Genomic DNA, 23,275 nt, shown 5'->3' with positions numbered 1-23,275 from the left:
AAAAAGAGGAAGATGAACTCCCTTTTTTCTTTTGTTCTGTCGAGCAGCATAGAGCAGAAGCAGGTTTCTTATGAAGATCCTGACAAGGTCAAAGATGTTACTTTTTTTGTTGTTGTCGGTTATAAAACGACAAAGAGGCATTACTTCTCTGGGCTAGCCTTAGATTCGGGAGCATGTTATTGCCTCCTACTGGCCAAACACCTGAATTCCATTTTTTTATTTTTCTGTGGGACTTTTCTTCTGTTTAGAAGAAAGGATTTGAAGTAGATTTTTCAAAATTTAATACAGTGTCAAGTGAGGTAATAAAAGCATTACATTTACAGTAGAGCAAACAGTTGACATGAACAGAGGAATAAAGATTATCAAGTACCTGGTATGACTAATTCATTAGTTCTGCAAAGCCCAATGATCAAGGAAAGGAGGAAATCCTCCTGAGTTATATATTTCTTGTTGTCTAACAGAGAAAAAAAGAAAGACATAAAAATGTCTTACGAGAAATTAGTTCCTCCATCACCAAATGTATCAGAATACATTACAAGTGGTAAAGGTGAAAAATATTGTTTGGGGAAACGGTGTCAGTTGCTGGTGTGTGCATATGCGCATATATCTGCTGTGTATGTGAAAGGACTTCTCACCATAGGTTGCAGTCAAAAAGCTTGAAAGCTAAAGCATTGTAACAGTAACGTAAAATGTACCTGTTTAATAAACTTCACCTACAATCTGTACATATTAGGAAAGACATGCATTTCCCCCTTATGGTAGGGAAGCGGCATTACTGTAATGTGCTAATGTTCTTCAGGAACAGAATGTGAACAAAATAAACTTTCCTTTTTAAGACAAGTGTCTCATCAGAGCGTGTGATGCTAAATAAAACAAGAATCATGTATAGCTTTCTAGCCCCATCTGCTGGAACGTGTTTTCTGTGGCCAGGAAAAAAAACAACCCATAACCGAAAGTGCTGTGGTTTTCTTGGCTTTGGGTTGTTTTGTTTTTAACATTTTAAAATAGGAAGGCCTAAATTTAGGTCTTAAATCTAAGAACTATTTTTGGTTGGTTTGGCACATTTATTTAAGAGCAAGTTGTTGACCCCATTTTTTTTTTTTACCCCATTTTAAAACCTGAAATTTGTACTATGTGTGTGTATGTATAAAATGCTTACTAAATAAGGATTCATTATAAAAATTAAATAAAAGACATATATGAAAATGAAAGCTTCTCACAAAGTAGTAACACTTTGAATTAATAGGAGGAAATGCAAAATCAGGACACTTCGTAATTCTCTTTCCTTTTACCAAATAGATTTAAATACAGTCTTGCAATTTGAGAGCAAAAGGAAAAAAAATGTCTACCAAGTCAGACTGAAAAACTTTATGAATCACTTGTTAGTAGAAGAAGCCATAAGTTAAACAGAGATTCGGGTTCAGGAGGACACAGAAAGTAGTGTGGCAGCCATGTACACCGTGTGATACTGGCTAGAACTTTTAGCCAAACTAAATGGGACCCAGGAGAGAAGGACATGTGACAATCTTTAGGGAATCTGCAGAGAAGGTCCTTGGATTGGCTAAGGGGAAAATAGGTTGTGTTTTAAAATGTATTTATAATCTGACTCTTTGGAGCTCAGAATAAATTTTCTCCTGGAAATGGTGATGAAATGCTTTGCCTTGCCCCATTTTTGAGAGTGCAAAAGAGTGAACATTTTCAGCACAGATGGGCCTGGCCAGTACCAAATGGGGGTGACGTAGACGAGACAGCAGGGAGTGGGAGGCTGTGTGGGCTGGGGGGCCCGCCCCTCCTCAGCCCTAGTCGATTATTGCCAGTTCTTCCGCATGATCAAAAGACAGTGGAAATCTGGATTTTGTGTAAAATTGTAATTTATTGCTGATGGGAGAAAGGAAGGAATTAATATACTCCTTTTCTTGAATTTCATACCAGGGCTGGAACAGAAAAGGAAAGACTTTAGGAGCTGAGATGAGTGAGTCCCAGGAATAACTTTTGATTTAGTGACTCACCTCTTTTGATCAGTGATGGGCTAAAGCCCCATATATATCAAAGGAATAGAATCACTTGTTCTGATCAGTAGATATTAATACAGAAAATTAGGAATATGTGAATGTTCAGATGTAATTTACTTGATAAACTTTTTAACCTCCCATAAATTTTGGTGGTTTAATAACTGTAAGAAATGTTGAGCATTTGTGCCAGTCAGGGTTCTAAGTAGTGGACATTGATCACCTTGTTTAAACTTCACAAAAACCCTAAAAGGCAGGCATTATTATTATTTTGATTTTTAAAAATTAATCAAATTCTGTGCCTGAACTCTTAGCACCTGTGCCAATAGCTTTTGACTTTATTGACCTCGTCCCAAAGTGAGAAACGTATTTTATATTATATATACATAGTGACCCTGTATACATACTTAGACATATCTAAGTGACAGAAAACTTCACCAAATAAAATGTATCCTTACTATGAATAATGTACTCTATTATTTTCTATTTTATTCTGTTTAGTTTTGTTTTTCAGCTGGTTTGGGCCACTAAATTGATAACAGGATGCACTATGGGTTGTGACTGACAGTTTGAGAAAAACACTGCACTGGACCGTCTTTTCATGTGTGCACTGTACAGACACAAATCATGAATGTTTACGTGTACACACGGACGAGACTCGGTGCAGGAACCAAACCCGGGTGCATTCTCAGATACATATATGAAACGTTGTGCTTAATATTAACCAGAGTAAAAGATCTATAATTCCTTTGTAGATTTCAAATAATCTCTGTTTGTACAGGCTAGTGACAGGTTATTAAATGACCTTAAATAATAATGTGGCTGTGAATAAGAGTCATGGGAACTCGGGGTTGGAGAGACTTTTTGAATATCTTGTCATCCAGTCAATCAATCAATCAATAAATAAATAGCGTGTCACCCAGGCACCCATATGATGCGAAGTCCTCCGTATCTTCGCTCACTCTGTGCCTGAACTCCCAGTAGGGGAGCGGCTTCCCTCTCAGGATAGCCATCCGCCGTCTTGGCTGGCAGGAGCAAGTTCTTTCATACACTCAGCAGCAACCTGCCTGCCTGCTGCCCTTCCTCCTCCTCTTTCATACATCCCTTGTGTGAGTCTTTGAGATGTTTGGAGAAACACTAGCTTTGCAAGATGGAGCCTGTAAGGTGACAGCAATCATTGCAGACACTTCGGCCTCCCGGTGACCTGTCATGCTAATCTCGCCGAAACAGGACCTGATGCACTGCACGGCGTTTGCAACTGCGGATGAGTATCACCTGAGCGCGCTCTCTCAAGACCTGGCCTCTCAGGGATATGTGGAAGTGACCAGCCTGCCTAGAGGTACATCTCCTTGAACCTGGGGCCAAGTATGTCCAAATGCATCAGGAAATGCTTTTCCTCTGATACTGTCTTAAGTCTGCACTTGCTTCAGTTTCATTTTCTATTTAAAGGATTGCATCACAAAAGTGGTGGTTGAACCTCTTCATACAAACAACATACAAAGATAAGAAATTAGAATGTAGTTTATGGGAGCTCAGTTCTCAGATTAAAATCAATAAGACCTGTTAAGCTGCACAGCATCACTAGTACTTTGGATGATGAAGGCCATGGCAGTTCATTGCTGCCGCATTGAAATGTTACTTTAGTGTTACTGCTGAACCAGGAGATTGATAGAGATGTTGGGGAGAGCCTTTATAGAAAAATTTACCATATAATCCAAGACTTTAAAACTAAGGAAATGAGCTAAAAGATGAACACAATATTAAAATAACCTTAACCGACGATGTTAGACTACTGTCAGGAAGGATTCTTGAGAAAATAGCCTGCCCTATATTAAAAAAATAAGTAACTTGGAACACTTTGATGGAAATTCATGAATTTACCTTAAAGTAGCAAAACTAGTAGGCTGAAAACCCCCTGCTACAGAGAAAATTCTTACAGGAATTCTCACATGAAGTAGTCCAAATATCATTATGCTCTCTCAGCCTTGATGATCTGAACAGATTGTTTATTCTGTTTGATGGCAAAAACAGGCATAATTGGCTTAGAAAAACGGAGCTCTGTCCAGGGCCTCTAAAGCGGAGTCGCCCTTGGCCGCCGGGCAGGGCGGCCTGGGCGCTGCACACCGGGGCTGCTTGCACCATTCTCCCTGCCGAGGCTTCCACCTCCATTTATGCTGCTCGGCTACAGGTGGACTTTGCCCTCTGTAGGATTTAGGGAAGTTAGAGTTCACCCAAAAAAGGTGGTTTAGGGTTTGGTCTCTATCTGAATTCCCTAGCTTCTAGCAGAAATTCTGAAACTTTGAAGATCCTAATTTGAGGTTAAGAAATTATGTATAAATTTTTACATATTAATATTAGTATATGTATTAATTGATATATTAATATATTTATAACTTATAGAATATTTATATACTTGTAACAACTTATGGATGAGTATTTGTATATTGATATTTAGTATTTAAAAGGTTAAAATATTTCAGGTGACTATGGTGGTAGTTCTCATAATTAACTTTGAAATGGTCAGTAGCTTTGTTTCTGTATATTTTTTTTTACTCTCAATTTACACAGTATCACTTAAAATTCAGGAAGATTAGTCGTTTGAGAATTATACTATTAATATATAAAATTATAAATAAAATGGTATTTAAAGGACGAGAATATATAAATGGTTCTTCACATTTTATTTTAAATTAATTTTGTAGAAAGAAGTTTATTTCTTGAGCTTTAGTTGTATTGAAACTAAGACTTTAATAATAATTAACTGGACTAGTGATTACTGAATCAAAATGGGTATGAGTGAGCAGTTTTAAATAGCACTAATAGTTTCACAGGTTGTTGAATGTTTTGTGAAAGTAATGTCCTACGGCCTTTTCCTGTTCATGAAACATTTTCAGAAAACCTTAGTAGGAAGATGGACAGCGTGTTAATAGAGTGCTTAATGGTGTATGAAGAAATGATCATGAGTTTTTGATTAAACCTTTATAGGTGCCTTTTAAACCTTGTGTCACCTTGTGACATAGCTTTTCAGTCATTTATTTTAAATCACAGATGCAGCCAATATTTTGGTGATGGGTGTGGAAAACTCTGCAAAAGAAGGTGATCCTGGAACAATATTCTTCTTCAGGTAAGACAAGAAAGAACCCCACTGGGAGGTGGACGCGTGGGCGGGTAATGTGGTCTTTAAAGGTCAGGTGTGCCTGCCTCCCCTCTCGTAGTGAGTTTGTGGTTTAAATGTATCCTTTGATTCTTATTCTATACAGGAGGGCTTGTCAGTTTTAGGAATCTTCTGGTAAATCCTCCTGTAAAATAATTTTTAAAAGCAGTAAGTAGCCCTAACCGGTTTGGCTCAGTGGATAGAGCGTCAGCCTGCGGACTCAAGGGTCCCAGGTTCGATTCCGGTCAAGGGCATGTACCTTGGTTGCGGGCACATCCCCAGTGGGGAGTGTGCAGGAGGCAGCTGATCAATGTTTCTCTCTCATCGATGTTTCTAACTCTCTATCCCTCTCCCTTCCTCTCTGTAAAAAATCAATAAAATATATTAAAAGCAGTAAATAATCTTCCCCTGCCTTGTCTCTTTAAGTCTGGATTTGCATTTACTAAGTACAGGTAAAGCATCCATTTTCCATTCATCTTCAGGCCCCTTACTTATCAGACTCTGGCTGCCTGCCCTGCTGCCTTTTCTTCCTTTTCTTCCTCTCCCTCTGCAGCTCTTTAACTGATGTTTTAGCCGCTTTACCTATCCAGACACTTTCACTGCGACCTGGCTCACACTTACTCCATTACTGAAAGGTTGCTTTAATGTCAAACACTGCCGAGTGGCTGAGGGGAAGGGTAAGGATAGTAGAAACCACTTAGAGTAATTTCATACTATCCTCCCAACATTTGAGCAAGGTCTGTTATTCCCATATTGCAGCTGAGGAAACGGGGGTGGGGGGGTGGGGGGGGGAGTGTCAGGGGAATTAAGTGAATTATCCACAATCAGGGGACTTACAAGTGGCAGAACAGAAACATGGAGCATCCGGAAGAACCCAGACTTTGATAAAGTCTTTGTGGTCTTCATCCTTGTAGTTCAAGGGTAGGGAACCCTTTTTCTGCCACGGGTCATTTGGGTATTTATAACATCATTCTCGGGCCATACAAAATTAGCAACTTAAAAATTAGCCTCCTGTATTTGGTCAAACAGTTAACTCACCCTTAATGCCTTGGCGGGGCCAGACCAAATGATTTTGTGGGCCTTATACAGCCTGTGTGGTTGATGATAACTGGAAGCCCTATCATTGCCTCTGTCGATGACTCATCTTTTGATGTTACTTTGAAGATAATTCAGAGTTCAACATGTAGTCCCAGTAGAATAGTGGGAGGAATTTGAATTCTGAGGTCAGTGCTGTCCATTAGAAATATAATGCCAGCCACAAACACAAGCCTCATCGGTAGTGATACATTTTCTAATAGCCACATTTTTTAAAGTTAAAAAGAAGATGAATTTAATTTTAAATAACACTAATAAGATCATATAATGCCTCAAATTAAATTTAGTAGTGTATTTTATTTAACTCAACATACCTCAAATATTATTTCAACATGTAATCAATCAATAATTAATGACATTTTACATTCTTTTTTTCCCCTAAGAGTATGGCAGGATAATTTTAAATTTTTTGCAACTATGGTTTACATTCAGTATTATTTTGTATTAGTTCCAGGTGTGTGACATTTTACATTCTTCTCTTCATACCGAGTCTTAAACGTGGTGTGTCTCACAATGCAGCATCTCTCGGTTTGGACCAGGCCTGTGTCAAGTGCTCAGAGCCACAGCCCAGCTCCAGACGGAGGGTGCACCGTGCCCGGGACCTCTCGTGTGCCTGACAGTGACCCTCTGAATTTCTGCTCTGGCTGTGGCTTTAAACGCCTCCCAAATCCGTGTCCTGAGACTCTGTGCTGGCCTACCGCAACAACGTCCTCCCTGGTCTCCTGCCTGTCTCCTCTCCCCACCAGTCTGTGTGCCTGTCCCAGGCAGGATAATTTTTCAATAGGTCTTTCTGGTCACTACCCTGTCCTGCTTAAAGTTCTATGGAATTTGACTCAACTTATCAAAGCACAAAGTTCCTCCCTGCCTCCACCCTGACTGCCCACTACTAGCCCACGTCCACAGCCTTGCAAACTACTAGCTGTTTGTTCTGAGAGGGTGCCCGTCCCTCCCACCTTCTCCCTGAGCCCAGGGTGTGCCCTCTGCTGGTTGCCTCCTCTCCTCCTCTCCTTTGGCTGGCTTGCTGGTCCTTCGGGAACTGTGTCCGTCCGGTGCACATCCAGGTATATGCTGCTTAATTCTGTCAGAGCACTGGTCACACGCTGTTGTAATGGGCAGTCTAGGATCAGTCTTTCCAGATTGGGCGTTCCGTGAGGATAGGAACTAGGCCATCCTCATCTTTTAGCCCAGATGCTAAGTGCATTGCTTAAGAAATGTCTGAAGGCTGCTAGGGGGTCAGGATATTTTACCTTCCTTCCATTTCCACTCTTCCTTCCTCCAGGGCAATAACCCAGAGCCATAACTCCCCCTTTTTTAAAAAATATATTTTATTGATTTTTTACAGAGAGGAAGGGAGAGGGATAGAGAGTTAGAAACATCAATGAGCGACAAACTTTGATCAGCTGCCTCCTGCACACCCCCTACTGGGGATGTGCCCGCAACCAAGGTATATGCCCTTGACCGGAATCGAACCTGGGACCCTTCAGTCTGCAGGCCGATTGCCTATCCACTGAGCCAAACCGGTCAGGGCATAACTCCCTTTTTTATGTACTGCTTAACAACTCCACACGCAGACTGCAGAAATCAAAACAAGTTGTTTATAGCTTTTAGGCCTTAAATTCTATCAAAGCCAGAATTGGATTCCGAGGCTCCTGCGGCTTCCTTGTCGTTCTGCCGTGAGCACTGAGGATGGGGGCCTCACTCCCCAGGTGCCTGTGCCACCTGAGGCTTTCATTCATCTCAGTCTCTTTAGTCCACAGCTATGAAGCATGGCCCTCTATGCTTTTCCTAAAGCAGAATCTGTAGGAGAGCGAAGACGAGTCTCAAAAATGTCCTTATTCTGATTTTTGTACAGCAAAATTGAAGCAAGTATACAACAGTCTAGATACGTCGTTCCATAATATTATAAAAGAGTTATTTATTCTGAAACCCATGAGAGAAATCATGAATTGTTGAGAGGTCAGGTTTTCTCAAGAGTTCAAAGAGTAGCTTTTGTTTTGGCATATCCATCTAGGAACCATAATGTCAAATCAGTAATAAATCACATATTTTTAAATTGCATTCTGGATACATTCTAGAAGTCACCCAAGCATGGCTTTATGTATGGCCCTAAAGCATGTGTTCTAGCTTTAACTTCGTTGATTCTTTTATTCTTTTAAATTAGGGAAGGAGCTGCTGTGTTCTGGAATGTAAAAGACAAAACTGTGAGTATAAATAAGGTGTAAAAGTATAAAAATATAGTTTTCTGAGAATAAATTGTTAACGCTCAACAGTCTGAGCCACTGGGAGATAAATTAACAGGTAATCTACAACTTGTTTGCTCTGCATTATGTCATATTTATCCTAGCAGTTTCATCTTCCAAAATACATTCTATTTTGGCTTATAAATTTCCTGCATTCTTTGAGCATACGCTAATTTTGGGAGAATCAAAACAATTCTAGGTACACTGCAGTCAGAAGGAAGTATACTCCATACATGGTAACCCACAAAATGAATAACGTTACACACAGTTCACGGGGAGCTAGTCCTCTGAATCTTATTTTTAGATCAGTTTTCTAGGACTTTATCACTCACAGGAAACAATTTCTCCAGTACCCCAGTCAGGATTTGTTTAATACAACCTTTTTAGAGGCATTTTGAGCATACACATCAAAGCTTTGTATCTAACTCGGCGATTTACATCTAGAAAGTTATCCAAAGGAAATGGTTGCAGTTATGCATGGTGGATGATGCATGAGGTTCATCAACACATTGTTTACAATAGCAAAATGGAGAAATAACCAAAATACATGATAGTAGGAAGTTCGTTAAATACTACACATTTTACGAGTTTACTACTGTAGTAAATGTAGAATATACTACAGCTCTTAAAAATCATGTGGAAAAAATATTCCTAGGAAGTGGTGGAAAATGTGTGTACAATACAGTTAAATTAAAAAAGCAGGTTACAAACTATAACTAATAGCAGAGTTGGTTAGAAAAATATACCTCATATAATTCCAGTTTTACAAAGAGTAACGCACACAAACACACACACACACACACACACACACACACACGGAGGTAACTGGGGGCGTTTCCTGAAGGAAAGGGAAATATAAATGACCAGCAAGAAAAAGATGATACAGATTGGCTATTTGAAGTGATAAAGATGTAAAAAGCTGATAATACCAGGGTTTTTAAAGAATGTTCTCATAAATGTTTGGATTCTAAAATTGGAAAACTATTTGGGAGAGCGGTTTTGCAAAATTATCAAAATTGTAATTGTGCATGTCTTTGATCTAGCAATGCTAAAGAAATATTCCCGCAAGGCCATGCAGATACACACGTATGGATGTGCACTTCGTCCTAGTGGAGAGAGGACTGCCCCCACCCCCATGGGTGCACATTTAGGACAGTTAACCAGACTGCAGTTTCTGCATGAAAACGTTCCTATGTGCACTATGATCCCATCCTATATAATAAAAGCGTAATATGCTAAGTGTCCGACCGATCAATCAACCATTCGGTTAACCACTCAGACAGTTGCTATGACACACACTGACCACGAGGGGGGCAGATACTCCGACCGGTAGGTTAGCTTGCTGCTGGGGTCTGGACGCGACTGGGTGAGAAGGGCAGACATGCCCTGGAGCCCTCCCACAGGCCCTCCCCAGCTGGCTGGCCCCCATTGGCCTGATGGGGACTGGGCGAGATGGCCCTGACTAGCCCGATCCCTGTCCAGGCTGAGGGACCCCACCTGTGCACGAATTCATGCCCTGGGCCTCTAGTTTCCTATAAAAAGCAAAGTAAATGTACTATATACACATGGAAAAAAAGTGGCAGGCTGTGCACGGAGTTGAATGGTTCTTAGGGGGATTAGGAGTTTAGGAGAGCAGGGAGAGATTGTCACTTTTGGGACCTCTGTGCTGTTTAAATTTTTTAACGTCTGTTACTTAACATTTTTTAAAAGTTAAATTTAAAGAATACAAACCGTAATTTTACTAGTGGTTTTCTTTGGGTTGTGGGATAATGATAATTTTTATTTTCTTCTTTATGCTCTTTTGTGTTTTCCAAATATAAAGACAAATTAATATATCTTCCTGGTGAGTTTACTGTCACAATGAATTTGCCTTTTCCTTATGAACTGAACAGCAGGAGAAATGCCATCCACTGTAATGAAAACGTCGCACACTTCGCACGGAAGGAGCCGGGTCATTTCAGCTTCATCTTCCTTTCCTTCCAGATGAAGCATGTGATGCAGGTTCTGGAGAAGCACGAAGTGCAGCCCTATGAGACTGCGCTGGTGCACTGGGAGAACGAAGAGCTCAACTACATAAAAACAGAGTGAGCGACTTCCACCAGTTCACGGGGAGCGCACCTGGGACAGCGAGGGAAAAGCAGCCGAGATAAACGATAGATGAATTCGTAGACTAGTGTTAAGAAAACAGTTGTTGGTACAGATGCAAAGCTTAAAAATACAGGGTGGGCAAAGGTAGGTTTACAGTTGTTGGTATGGAAAATAATACAATAATTAATCAATAATATAAGAACAAGCTCTGTTCTGTGTACTCACAACAAGTAAACCAACAGTTGTTGGTATGGAAAATAATACAATAATTAATAAGAACAAACTCTGTTCTGTGTACTCACTACAAGTAAACCTACTTTTGCCCACCCCTGCATAATAAATACTACTTTTTTTACCTTCTTGGGCTACTCATAAATCAAAACAAACAGATAGCCTAACCCCAAAATGGTAAGCAGCCTAAATCAGTAAAATAGTATGCCTTCATCAGAACGAACCCCTCAGATTATTCTAGTAGTTTTCTCTTGAGTCCATTTTTCCCTATTGATACATTTTTGGCATTAACAGGATGTAATGAGGGAGTGATCTAAGAGGACCACTTGTAGAAATGGGGTCCTGGCATACTATCCCAGGGGGGATGTATGGGCTGTCTCGGCAAGGGGTGGGAGTAATGAAGAGATGTTAGGGGTAGAGAGAAGGCAGTAGGAACCAGGTTGAAAGGTCTTTTTCCCAGGGAGTTACTTGTCTGGTGGAATACTCAGAAAGGAAGAGCTTCAGGACCATTAGGAAGACACTGAAAGCCTGGATGAGTGAGGAGTGATCAGGAAAGACGAACCCCTTGCCTATGCCAACACTGGTCTACGTGCTTTTTGCGCATCATTTCATTGAATCCTGGCAGAAACCCTGTCATTGCGATTAACCGGCTTCCTGTGTTGCCCAAGGGCACCTGACCAGGGAGTGAGGACCTGGGCCCATGGTCGCGGTAGTTGAAAGTGGGATGTGAACCTAAGAGACACCACAAAATGAGGAGCTGATGGAATTTTAGTAATTATTAAGCACTTGGCCTTGTGGCCCTAGTTACCATGAACCCCCTTTTGTGCCTCTACCTCCAGATCGAACTGCTGCTTCCTAGGTACTCTCCCCCACCCACCCGCACGCACGAACACTCGGGCCTCATTCTCACTACCTGTTAGTCTAAGGAGGGGTGAGGTCCTTAATTCTTTGGGCCCCAGCGTCAGTGATTTGGTTTCATTCAGTGAGACCACCTCACCCCACCAGCAGCCCAGCAGCGTGGTGGTTTTGTGGGCCCTGCCTGTGACTCCTGGCTGCTGCCTCCCTTAGCTCTGTGACGAGGCCTGGGCTCCTTCACGAGCAGCCCAGCAGCGTGGTGGTTTTGTGGGCCCTGCCTCCTGGCTGCTGCCTCCCTCAGCTGTGGCGAGGCCTGGGCTCCTTCACAAATCTCACATCCGGTGGGAAGATTCACCCTATACTTCTCCCACTTGCTTCTGATGTTTATGTTCCCACATCCCCTCCATTAGCCCATCTCCCCAGTCCCTCCCAGAGGTCTCTACATGTGCAACTTAGTTTTTTGTTTGTTTAATCCTCGCCCGAGGATATGTTTTTAATTATTATTTTAGAGAGGAAAGGAGAGAAAAAGAGGGAAACATCCATCCTTTGCCTTCCGTGCGCGCCCCTACCGGGATGGAATATATCAGCCCGCAGCCTTTGATACACGGGCTGACACTGCAACCAGCCGACCACCGGCCAGGACCCTTAGTTCTCACAGCTGCCATCTTCCTCCCACCCACACTACATCAGTGTGATTTTAAATTACACTGTATACTTTTAATTCAACATTTTTTTCAGTTAACAGTTTATTGTAATTTTTCCTTTCCATTAAATATCCTTCCGAGATAGGCATTATAACTTTTTTGTGGGATACTATAAACAAACCATTCTCCTGTTGAACATTTCTTCTTAATTTTTTACTATTAAACACTGGACCATGACGTTTTTTTGTACATAAATCTTCACATCTTTTATTCTCTTAGAATGAATTTCGAGACGTGGAATTACTTGAATCAAAGGGTATAAGACTCTTGATACAAATTACCAAAATGACCTCTAGAAAGATTCTAAGGTGACTTTTTCAAAAGAAAAAAATTAAGTGCTTTTTAAGACGGACAGGATACATTTTTGTTTCCCTCTACACAGGGGGCAGTCGAAACTGCACCGAGGAGAAATCAGGTTAAATTCAGAGCTAGATGTGGATGACGCCATCCTAGAGAAATTCGCCTTCTCCAATGCTCTCTGCCTTTCAGGTGAGTTAATACTACTTATCCGAGGAAGCACTGCATAGTTTTCATCTCAAGGGAAGTTGAAGTATTTAGTAAAGATTTGGACATGTTTTTATAGAATACTCAGCAAAGCTTTAGCATTCCTTTTTTTTCTGCAAGAGAAAAAAAATACAATATAAATATCTGTGCTGAAGCTCCTCATTCCTTATTAATCGTATGGATAAAGCTTACCCCCTCCAAAAACGTTTTATGTTGCTGTTATTACCTGTTTTCCTCTCCTCTCTGTGTGGCGATCATTGTTAGCTTGTCTCTAGTGCAGGCAGGAAAGCCCCGCCCTGTGTGACTGGCACAGGCCTCTGGAGAAACATACACTCGTTTTTCACAGAAAGGGAAGGGTCACATGGCTGTATGTTTTTCTGAAAGGTCCATGCACCTGATGAAACTGAGAAGTTCCTTAAGAATTTGTTTGCCCTCAGCCTGCACTGTGGCCTCTCCACACCACCTGGGGGGGCCCAGGCACTTCTGAGCTGTACTCACAGCCCCAAGAAATTGAGGGGGCAGGGAAGCCTGTCCCTGCCCCACCTATGCAGCTGCCCTTTGTCCCAGGATGTAGCTCATTCTCTCTGGTTTTCAAGCTACAATCTTAGAAAATCAGAAATTCTATTAAATGTATTTTTGGACTGCAAGCAGGGCTTGGAAATCAACTTCATTTCTTCTATCTTTTGCCACTTCAGTGCTGTCCCTTATGATGATTAACTGTTCTTAAATTTCACTTTCAAGTTGTTAGCAGATTTGCATCTTAGAGCAGCATTCGCCAACCTTTCAGACCTCAGGGACCACCAGTGGTCTGTGGACCACCGGTTGGCAATCACTGTCTTAGAGCATTGTTGACGTGGCAGGAAAGGTACTGTGCCCTTCTGCATTCTGTATAAATGTGAAGGTGATGATAAAGAAATGATCCATTGTGAAATTTTTCCCCAGTGAAACTGGCTATTTGGGAAGCATCACTGGATCAGTTTGTGGAATCTATTCAGTCAATTCCAGAGGTAATTATACCAATTTTATGCTTGCTTTCAAGGATTGATTTCTATTTGGGAAAAATGCAAATTTTCCACTATACCCATATATTTAGGAGTACAATAAAATAATAATAAACATTAGGAAAGCTATACTTTAAGAAAAAAAAGAATCCCACTTACATATAAAATGATGAATAAGAAACTTCATATTTGTTTTATTTTTAATTTCCTTTTTTTTTTCTTACTGATTTCAGAGAGAGGAAGGGAGAGGGAGACAGAGATAGAAACATCAATGAGAATCATTGATCTGCTGCCTCCTGCACGCCCCACTCTGGGATCAAGCCTGCAACCCGGGCATGTGCCCTGACCAGAAATCAAACCATGACCTCCTGGTTCATGGGTTGACATTCAACCACTGACCCATACTGGCCGGGCTGTTTTTACTTTTCAAGTGTAAAATTCAAATTACTTTCCTCTGATGTTGCAGTATTCTTAATGTAACTGCATTAAAAGAAAAAAAAGTGAAGTGTTTCCTCTCTCTAAGGAAGGAAGTTATGACCACTTTTCTTGATTAAAAAAGGTATTTTGCTAAATTGTGAAAAAAAATAGTGGCATGAAAAATGCATATAAAGTTATATCAAAACTTGAAAATACATTAAAAATCAGGCTTGCTTTAATTAATCTTTTTACCGTGAAAGAATAATTATACTTGGGATAAAAGGTCCTGAATTTTTTTTGTGTTAATCCTCACAGGATATTTTTCCATTGCTTTTCAGAGTGGAAGGAAAGGGAGGGGGGAAAGAGAAACACTGATGTGAGAGAGACGCATTGAATGGTTGCCCGCTACATGCACCCCAACTATGCCCCTGGGGCGGGGAGGGATCCCGAAACCCAGGTATGTGTCTTTTCAGAGTGGAAGGAAAGGGAGGGGGGAAAGAGAAACACTGATGTGAGAGAGACACATTGAATGGTTGCCTGCTACATGCACCCCAACTATGCCCCTGGGGCAGGGAGGGATCCCGAAACCCAGGTATGTCCCCTTGATCAGGAATTGAACCCTTGACCTTTTGGTGCTTGAGCCGATGCTCTAACCACTGAGCAGCACCAGTCAGGGCAGAGGTCTTGAATTTTTAATAAAAGATAAGAAATGTACAATATAGAAAATGCTGGTAAGAAAGGAAATGGAAAGGGGAATATAAAATTTCTACCTAATAAGATTAAGTATTTTTTATTAGAGTGACATGATTGGGAAACAGTCATCCAAGAGATGTCGTTTACATTGGATAATGCTTCAGAATTTGCTTTATGGTCTCTTACTTATGCAGATATATGTGTAAGTATGTATGTTTTCTTTTTCCCTCCCAAATAGGCTTTAAAAACTGGGAGGAAAGTGAAACTATCTCACGAAGAAGTTATGCAGAAAATGGGTGAACTCTTTGCCCTCAGGTAAAATGTTTCCAGTAAATATTTCATGTATTTAATGGTCTCAAGAAGACATTCCTGTAGTTCTACAGTAAAGAGTCAACATTTGCACCTTTATGGGACTTGGAGCTGTTTTCATTTCGTTCTTTATAAGCGTGGAGAATTCTTACCCATAAGAAGCAGTGGGCTGTATTAGGACTGAACTGAAGAAAGTCTACATGTGCAAAAGAGATCAGAGTTAATCTACATTAAACCTACATGAGAGCATAGGTGATGTTCTTTGAAGGTAGGAAGATACCTTCTAGCATTTGGATAATGGGAATTCTCAGTAAAAATATGTCACTGCATCAGAATGCTAAATAGATCTAATTGCTCCAAACAAGCTATATACCACATTTCATTGATAGACACATAAGATGCCCCAGGAGAGGGATGGTGCTGCCACTTAAAACTATGATACTGTGCTTTTTAAAAAATATATATTTTTATTGATTTCAGAGAGGAAGGGAGGAGAGAGAGAAACATCAATGTTCAGAGAGAATCATTGATTGGATGCCTTCTGCACGCCCCACACTGGGGATTGAGCCTGCAACCAGGGCATGTTGCCTGATCAGGAATCGTAAAGTGACTTCCTGGTTCATAGCTTGATGCTCAACTCCTGAGCCAGGCCGGCAGGGCTGTGATACAGTGTTTTTTTTATCACAGAGCTTCGATCTTGCACTTGCCCTAATAGCTCTTTTAGTTTTATTTGGGTGTAAATTCTATCACATTCTCTCTCGGTCATACATAAAAAGGAAAGCATAAGGGAAATAAATTGTTTAAGGCATTGACATTTAAGTCACAGCTGCCACCTGTAAGATAACATACCATTTTTAAAGATGCCTCCCATTTTCAGAGATGTCAAATTGGGAAGAACTGTCTTAAAATTGATGAGACATAGTAATGCATCATTTTAAGTAAGTGTGTGAAAAAGTTCCAATTTGTTATTGTCGTTTTATGGAAGGGAAATCTTGATTCTTGGAAGTTGTTTTCAATAGACCGCCTTGTTCAGTGTTTCATCCCCTCCAGTGTGGGATGAGACTAGAGTTCATCGTAAGCAGTTGACCTGAGATTGTTTTCCACATTCTCTTTAGATACTTGGCCTGGAGAGCGGTGGTCCCTGTTTCATCATCTACGCATTCCTCATAGCTCAGGGACCCTAACTCAGGGTGCATCCACCAGGAGCACCCACAGCAGATCTAAGCCTTGAGTTCTGTAAGAGGTGGGGTAGAGAGAGCACCTCCTCTTGTCTTGGGAATGCAAGCAGAATTTGATATAGCCAATTACCATATCAAAACTCAGAAGTTAGGAATAAATATGCTTAGGTTTGTGAATAGTTTCTGTAGAGTCCTGCTGTTCTTATCCAAAGTTTTCTTCTCTTTATAATAAAAGTGCTCATTTGTTATTAAAAGGAATGTAGTCAATCTATGATAAAAACATGCACAAATTATATACAGTATGATTGCCTTTGTGTAGACCAACAAAAATACCCATATTCATCTTGATATGTGTACATACCACACATACTAGTACATGTACACACATGCATGCGTGTATGCACAGAAAAAGGTCTGGAAGGACACAGCAACATGTTTGCAGGGCCTGAAGTATTTGAGTTGTATGTTGGGTTAAGAGGCCTTAACCACTTTTTTTCTGAATTCTTCTCTAGGTTTTTCCTTTTTTATAGTAAGCTATTAATATGTTACTTCTTCAACTTAGGTTTCATTTAAAAGTAAGCTTACTCCTCTTATGTAAAAATAGATAGAAATTACGAAAGAGATAATGTTTCTCACACACACATACACTGGCAAGCTACAGGGGAAGCTAACCGTGTTTACCTGTAGGGGGTAGGGGATAGGAGAGAGGGAAAGTTGGTAATAAGAAGAGGAGTAAGAGTGGTCGATCTTTACCTTTTTCTTTTTTACTTTTGAGCCATGTTAATTCCTATCCACACAAAAAAAATATGTTTGGGTATACTGTAAAACTTTTTAGTAAAAAAAAAGTAGAAACAAAGTTTCATTTTGTTTTCAAATTACTTCATAAATAATACTAATAGTAAAGATTGAATTAGTTTGCGATTTTTAAAATTCTTTTGAATGTATTTGTTTCTCAGAAATATTACAAAGATCAGCAATTGTCAATAAAGCACCAAGTATAAAAAATAATAGAGACCATGATTTTTAATTAAAGATAGAAAATAAAAAGTTATGATTTTCCTTTTTTTAAGGCACCGTATAAACTTGAGTTCAGACTTCTTGATCACTCCGGATTTCTACTGGGACAGAGAAAACCTGGAAGAACTTTACGATAAAACTTGTCGGTTCCTAAGCATCACTCGTAGAGTTAAGGTATGTATTTGCACTATTACGGGGGACACCCTGTTGCCTATAATTTGCATAACTATGTGAAGATAAACTTTAAGAAACTATTTAATTGCTTTTGGAGAAATATTTGACTTCTGTTCAGATCTCTGGATTTCCCCTTTCCCCTTTTCTGTCTATAATTTTCAACTCTTTGTGTAAAAGCATATTCTGATCTTTGCTCTGCAGACTAGATAAGATTGGTGAGAGTTTGGAGGCCTAGTGGCCCATAAGGAAGTTCTCATCAAGTTTCAAACTATTTTCATGGGGTCTGGAACTGTAATAGTGACGGCGAGAATAGAGATGCATTTTTAGAAAATCCTCTAAGCAAATCAAGTACTTGTTCATGGAAGGCCAGGGAGAGGAAAGAGGAAGGATGACTGATGTTTGTCTGTGAACGCTGGGTGGAAAAATGGGAAAACAGAGAGGTGGGGAGGAGGAGGTGAGAAGGTAAATTTAAGATAAGCTGTACCGGCTCACACAACAGAGCAGGGCTGAGTTTGGAATGGGGACTGTCTGCTGCACAGACCCAAACAGGTCGTCAGGACTGCTTCCCTCCTCAGCAGACTCTACCAGTTTGGCCTCATTCTTTCCTTCTCAGCGGCATTCTCTGTGAGATGGGACAATGGGGTGTGGGGAGAGGGAATATCCAAACACATTTCACTCTGCCTGGCAACTTCAAAGGATCGGGACATGTGTCTGAGCCCAGGTCTGTACCTACCCCGTCTACCCTCTGGCTCCTCGGGAGGGTTTCAGGTGGCTGATACCATGATCAGCATCATATGGTAACTCCCTGAAAGAAGGGGGGCAGGAGGGAAGGGCGCTGGGCAGACAACATAACTCTGAGGCAGAATGAAGTGCCATCGGAGCACTGAGGGGAAGAAGCAGAAGGTTGGAGAGGTGTCACAAAGGCTGTGCCTTCAAGGTTGAAGGGGAAGCCATCATCTAAAGTGTGATTGGACTAAATGATCCAGAATTGTTTGATGTTATGAAGGCAATGATAGAGGTTTGAAGTCTTGAGCAGGGGGACTGACATGATCTAACCTGTTTGGAATGAGAAGTTGAAACCACTGTAAAAGAAAGGAAACCCCCTGGAGGTCTACCAGTATTAAGACATGGTAAGCAGGACAGATTGGCGCCTCTTAGAGCCCCAGGTAACTGTAGGGAGTGGGGATTAAAGATTAAAGGTTTCTGTCCTAGGTAACTGAGAAGATAGTGACCTGATTTGAGATAGGGAACCCAAGAGGGTAGCCTTGAACAGTAGGTCAATGTGAGTTGGAGAAATGCTAAATTTTGAGGTGCTGGCAGGAAACCCAAAAGATGTTTTATAGGCAGTCAGAAATTCAGAGAAATCAGGAATAAGCATTTATATTTGAGAGTTATCAGAAAATAGTTCTGCCCTGGCCCGTTTGGCTCAGTTGATAGGGTGTCGGCCTGTGGACTGAAAGGTCCCAGGTTCGATTCCGATCAAGGGCACGGGCCCAGGTTGCAGGCTCCATCCCCAGTAGGGGGTGTGCAGGAGGCAGCCTAGCAATGATTCTCTCATCATTGATGTTTCTATCTCTTTCTCCCTCTCCTTTCCGCTCTGAAATCAATAAAAATATATTTTTTTAAAAAAGAAAATAGTTCTATCCAGTGGCACCCAAATAAATTCAATAAAAAAGAAATTTAAAAATAAAATAGTAATTTATATTAGTCTTTCCCAAAATGTGTGATACATACACTTGTACAACAAAATTAATGTAGGTGACACATGGACCCTGAGATAACACTGAAGCAAGTAACACTTCCACTTACTGTCGAGGAGAAAGGCTTTGTTTGGTGTTAGTGGGTCTTGAATGGTCCTCTATTGGATGCTCATATCCTGTCTTAACAGATGTCAGACTCAGTTTTGTGTAGACAACAAGCGCTATTTCCCGTAGTACTGGTTTTCCATTGATGGTAATGGTTTTTAAATAAACATTTCTATGTACAGTCTTCTGGAATTTAATAGTACACTCGGCACATGTATCACAGAAGTAGTGATGGTAGGACAGAAATGACTGACGTTTAGGAAGTGTCTACACAAACCAGAATAGGTCAGATCACGTAAGAGTAGAGAGCTGGAGGACAAGGACACGATCAGGCCTTTGGGAAATGTCACTCAAAGGCAAGATGAGGTAGAGAAGACTCAGAAAAAGAATGGCAGTCAGAGGTAGACCTTAGTTCTTAGGGAAGGGAAAGCAAAGGAAACATCCATTTCAAAGTGTGGTCAAATGCTTGAGTCAACTGAGGCTTAGAATCTAACCAAAAGTTGTTAGATTTCGTATTAGGGGCTTGGAAGTTTCAGGGGAGTGGTGGTAATATATACAGTTTCTAAAGCTTAAGGAATAAGTTGGAGGATGAGGAGGTAGAGGAAGAAAATGTAGGTTCCTTTGTAAAAGTTGAAAGAAAATGGAGAGTTGGGTCAGTATTTTGAAGAGAGAAGTAAGCTTGGATGAGCTGCATGATATAAACCAAGACCAAGCAGCCAACAAAACTAGGAAGAGGAAGAAAGGGAGGAAGGAAGGAAAAAAGAAAAGCATTGTCCTGTACATTTATACATAAGAGATACTACAAGGTGACCATAATGTCCAGAAACATGCTACCAGTGTGGTTCCATGTGCCCGGGCTGTTTATGTTAGTGCACCATATTATGGTTTTACTAGAGGCCCAATGTACGAAATTCATGCAAGGACCTTGGCCCCAGGCCACTGCCCGCCACTGCGGCCAGGGACCTCTGCCTAAGCCCCGCCCACTGTGGCTTTGTCCGGAAGGAAGGATGGACGGCCAGTCTAATTAGCATATCACACTGTTATTATTATACAGCACATAACACATTTCAGTCAAACCCCGAACATGCATCTGTAACTTGTCTCAAATCTCCACTGACCAAACCTGCATCTTCAGCACACCCCATAAGTAATCAAGGGGAATCAAACTATTTTTAAAAATGTTTCCAGACTTGACAATTTCCAAAAGAAAGTGAGCTACAGAGATTTAGGAGGCATAACTTGCCAGTGGTCACATTCAAATCTCAAATTCAAAGATTCTGTATTCCATGAACCCCCTCAACCAACCTGAGGAAGGCATCAACGGGCAGAACCTCTGCAGTTCAGCGCTAAAAGCAGTACCATCTAGTGGTGAGTGTGCAGCAGGTTGTGTTAGTGTTTGTGGGATTTGACAGTGAATTGTAGTATAAGGTAGGTTAATCATTGTTTCTGTTATCTTAAGGCCATGCTGAATGAACCATGTTTCACGTTTGCCTTTCATAACTGCTAAAATCCACGGGCAGCCACCAAAAAACTAGGGCTCAGAAACTAATTTATATTTAGATCTTCCATCAAAACCTGACCAGTAAGAGCTTCAGTATGCGAAGTACTTCTTGCAGTTCAATATGTACATACAAAATATCTCTAGATCAGTGGTTCTCAACCTTGGCTGCACATTAGAATCACCTGGGAATCTTTTTAAAATCCTGGTTTCTGGGCCTCATCCTCCGAAAATTCTGTTTCTTTGTTATGAGGCGGGGCCACAACATTAGTAACAAAGAAACAGAATTTCCGGAGGATGAGGCACAAAAATCAGGATTTTAAAAAGATTCCCAGGTGATTCTAATGTGCAGCCAAGATTGAGAACCACTGCTCTAGACGATGCATGAGACAGGGAATATTGGCAGGTTGCCTTCAGGGAGAGAACTGAGGAGTGAGAATTGAAAGGATGCTTTTTCACTGTACAATGGGGCCTTGACTTACGAGTTTAATTCGTTCCGTGACGGAGCTTGAAACTCAAATTACTCGTATGTCAAATCTTAAAGTGAACAAGTGAGACACGTGATGCTGGGCTGATGTTGTGGCGTTCACTGTGACGTTCGCTGCGCCAACTAGCGGTGGGGTATCTGAAGCTGGCTCGTAACCCGAATTTTAGCTCGCAACTCAAAGCAAAAAGTCGGCCGAGAGACGGCTCGTATCTCGAAAAACTCGTTAGTTGGGACACTCGTAAGTCAAGGCCCCACTGTATAGCTATTTCAAACCTGTACAATTTTGAAGCATGTGACCATGTTACTTATTTGCTGAATTAAATGTGTTGAAGTACAGGATACTTTTTATGTCCCTATATTTTATGTTTTTTACTATTTTTCTAATGCAGGTCATGAATGAAAAACTTCAGCACTGCATGGAGCTGACAGATCTAATGCGGAATCACCTGACAGAGAAGAGGGCACTCCGCCTGGAGTGGATGATCGTCATCCTCATCACCATAGAGGTAAGTCACCTTTTCATGAAAATGAAAAGTTGGCATAGAAAATGCTAGGGAGAAAGAACATGACTTTGTTCCACTTACTAAGTCTATTTGGAAGTGAGGTTAAGTTTCAGGTGGCTATGGTAATGTTTTATAAATGCAGTCTGATTTTTTAAAAAGTACTACATTTTAAATTATGGCATTTAGAGAAAGTTCTGGCTATAAATGTACAATGTAACGCCCACAGCAAGTGCCTGAGCCGCAGAGCTGATCTGCCACATGGAAAAGACACGTATTTACTCTTTCTTTAGAATTCTTCATTAATCGCCACCTTGGAAGAGTCATCTTAGCTTGTACCAGTAATTTGCCATGAAATTATTAACTCTTGCTTTTTTTTCACCCTAAGGTAATGTTTGAGTTGGGACGAGTATTTTTATAACCAAGTGATGACCAAAGGAAAAGTGTTATTGCAAGACATAATTCAAGCTCTACAATCAAAAATAAATGTTCACGGTTGGGGGGAAGTCTCATTTAATAAGTATTTAATTTTTTTAATCAAGAAGTTATAATCTTCTTCTGTTCCTAAATGTGTTGCTGCTTGAATAAAACTTATGAAGAACCTAATGTTTGGGACTGTTAACACTGATCACTTGAAAGAAAAATGTCTATTTTAATTTAAAGAACTTTGGATACGCTTAGCATCTAGGAAATCTAAGCAAAGATACTCATTAAAGCCTAAGGCTTAGATTTTGGACACTGCTACTAACCTATCCCCAGGAATCCCAATCATGGCCTTGGCTAGGAAACCATGCAGGAACTCAGGAATGTTATCTATATACTAGAGGCCCAGTGCACAAAATTTGTGCACGGATGGGGTCCTTAGGCCTGGCCGGCTATCAGAGCCTATTGGGGCCATCTCACCCAGCCCCAATGGGGCCCGGGCTGGCCAGGGCCTGCCGGACAGGGCCTCCCAGATGAGGGGAGGGGAGGGGGAAGGGATCGCAGGTTTGCCGGCTGTGGGGAGGGACTGGGGGAGGTTGGCTGCGGGAGCACACTGACCACCAGGGGGCAGCTCCTGTGTTGAGCGTCTGCCCCCTGGTGGTCAGTGTGCATCATGGCGACTGGTTGACAGGTCATTCCGGTTGTTGTGGTCGTTCGGTTGTAATGGTCGCTTAGGCTTTTATATATCCTATCTAATAAAAGAGAAACATGGTAATTAGCCGTACCTCCGCTACCCTTCCCATTGGCTAATCAGGGCGATATGCAAATTAACTGCCAGCCAAGATGGCGGCCGGCAGCCAGGCAGCTTGAAGCTAACAGGAGGCTTGCTTGCT

The 23,275-nt window shown here is 41.1% G+C and overlaps 2 protein-coding genes across 3 annotated transcripts in view; one reads left to right on the top strand and one right to left on the bottom strand.

Annotated features, from left to right (window-relative positions):
• ARMT1 (acidic residue methyltransferase 1) overlaps positions 1 to 23,275 on the bottom strand; it is a 138,518-nt gene that overhangs the window by 103,732 nt on the left and 11,511 nt on the right. The gene's annotated exons all lie outside the window — the stretch shown is intronic.
• The window catches only part of RMND1 (required for meiotic nuclear division 1 homolog), a 33,145-nt gene that overhangs the window by 7,485 nt on the left and 2,385 nt on the right, over positions 1 to 23,275 (top strand). Inside the window, exons 3-12 of one of the 2 annotated variants that reach the window (XM_005884713.2) lie at positions 3,240 to 3,348; positions 5,058 to 5,133; positions 8,420 to 8,459; positions 10,482 to 10,582; positions 12,759 to 12,865; positions 13,823 to 13,887; positions 15,230 to 15,306; positions 17,549 to 17,669; positions 21,849 to 21,965; positions 22,348 to 22,565. In XM_005884713.2, coding sequence (XP_005884775.1) covers positions 3,240 to 3,348; positions 5,058 to 5,133; positions 8,420 to 8,459; positions 10,482 to 10,582; positions 12,759 to 12,865; positions 13,823 to 13,887; positions 15,230 to 15,306; positions 17,549 to 17,669; positions 21,849 to 21,965; positions 22,348 to 22,380 — 846 coding nt within the window. In that variant the 3' untranslated portion in view covers positions 22,381 to 22,565. Of the gene's footprint in view, positions 1 to 3,239; positions 3,349 to 5,057; positions 5,134 to 8,419; positions 8,460 to 10,481; positions 10,583 to 12,758; positions 12,866 to 13,822; positions 13,888 to 15,229; positions 15,307 to 17,548; positions 17,670 to 21,848; positions 21,966 to 22,347; positions 22,566 to 23,275 lie in introns of those variants that run through there. The other variant, XM_014532152.1, reaches the window with a different exon arrangement.

This window comes from Myotis brandtii, unplaced genomic scaffold (assembly GCF_000412655.1).
Source record: "Myotis brandtii unplaced genomic scaffold, ASM41265v1 scaffold847, whole genome shotgun sequence".
Lineage (NCBI taxonomy): Eukaryota > Metazoa > Chordata > Mammalia > Chiroptera > Vespertilionidae > Myotis > Myotis brandtii.
This window is presented reverse-complemented; position numbering and strand designations above follow the sequence as displayed.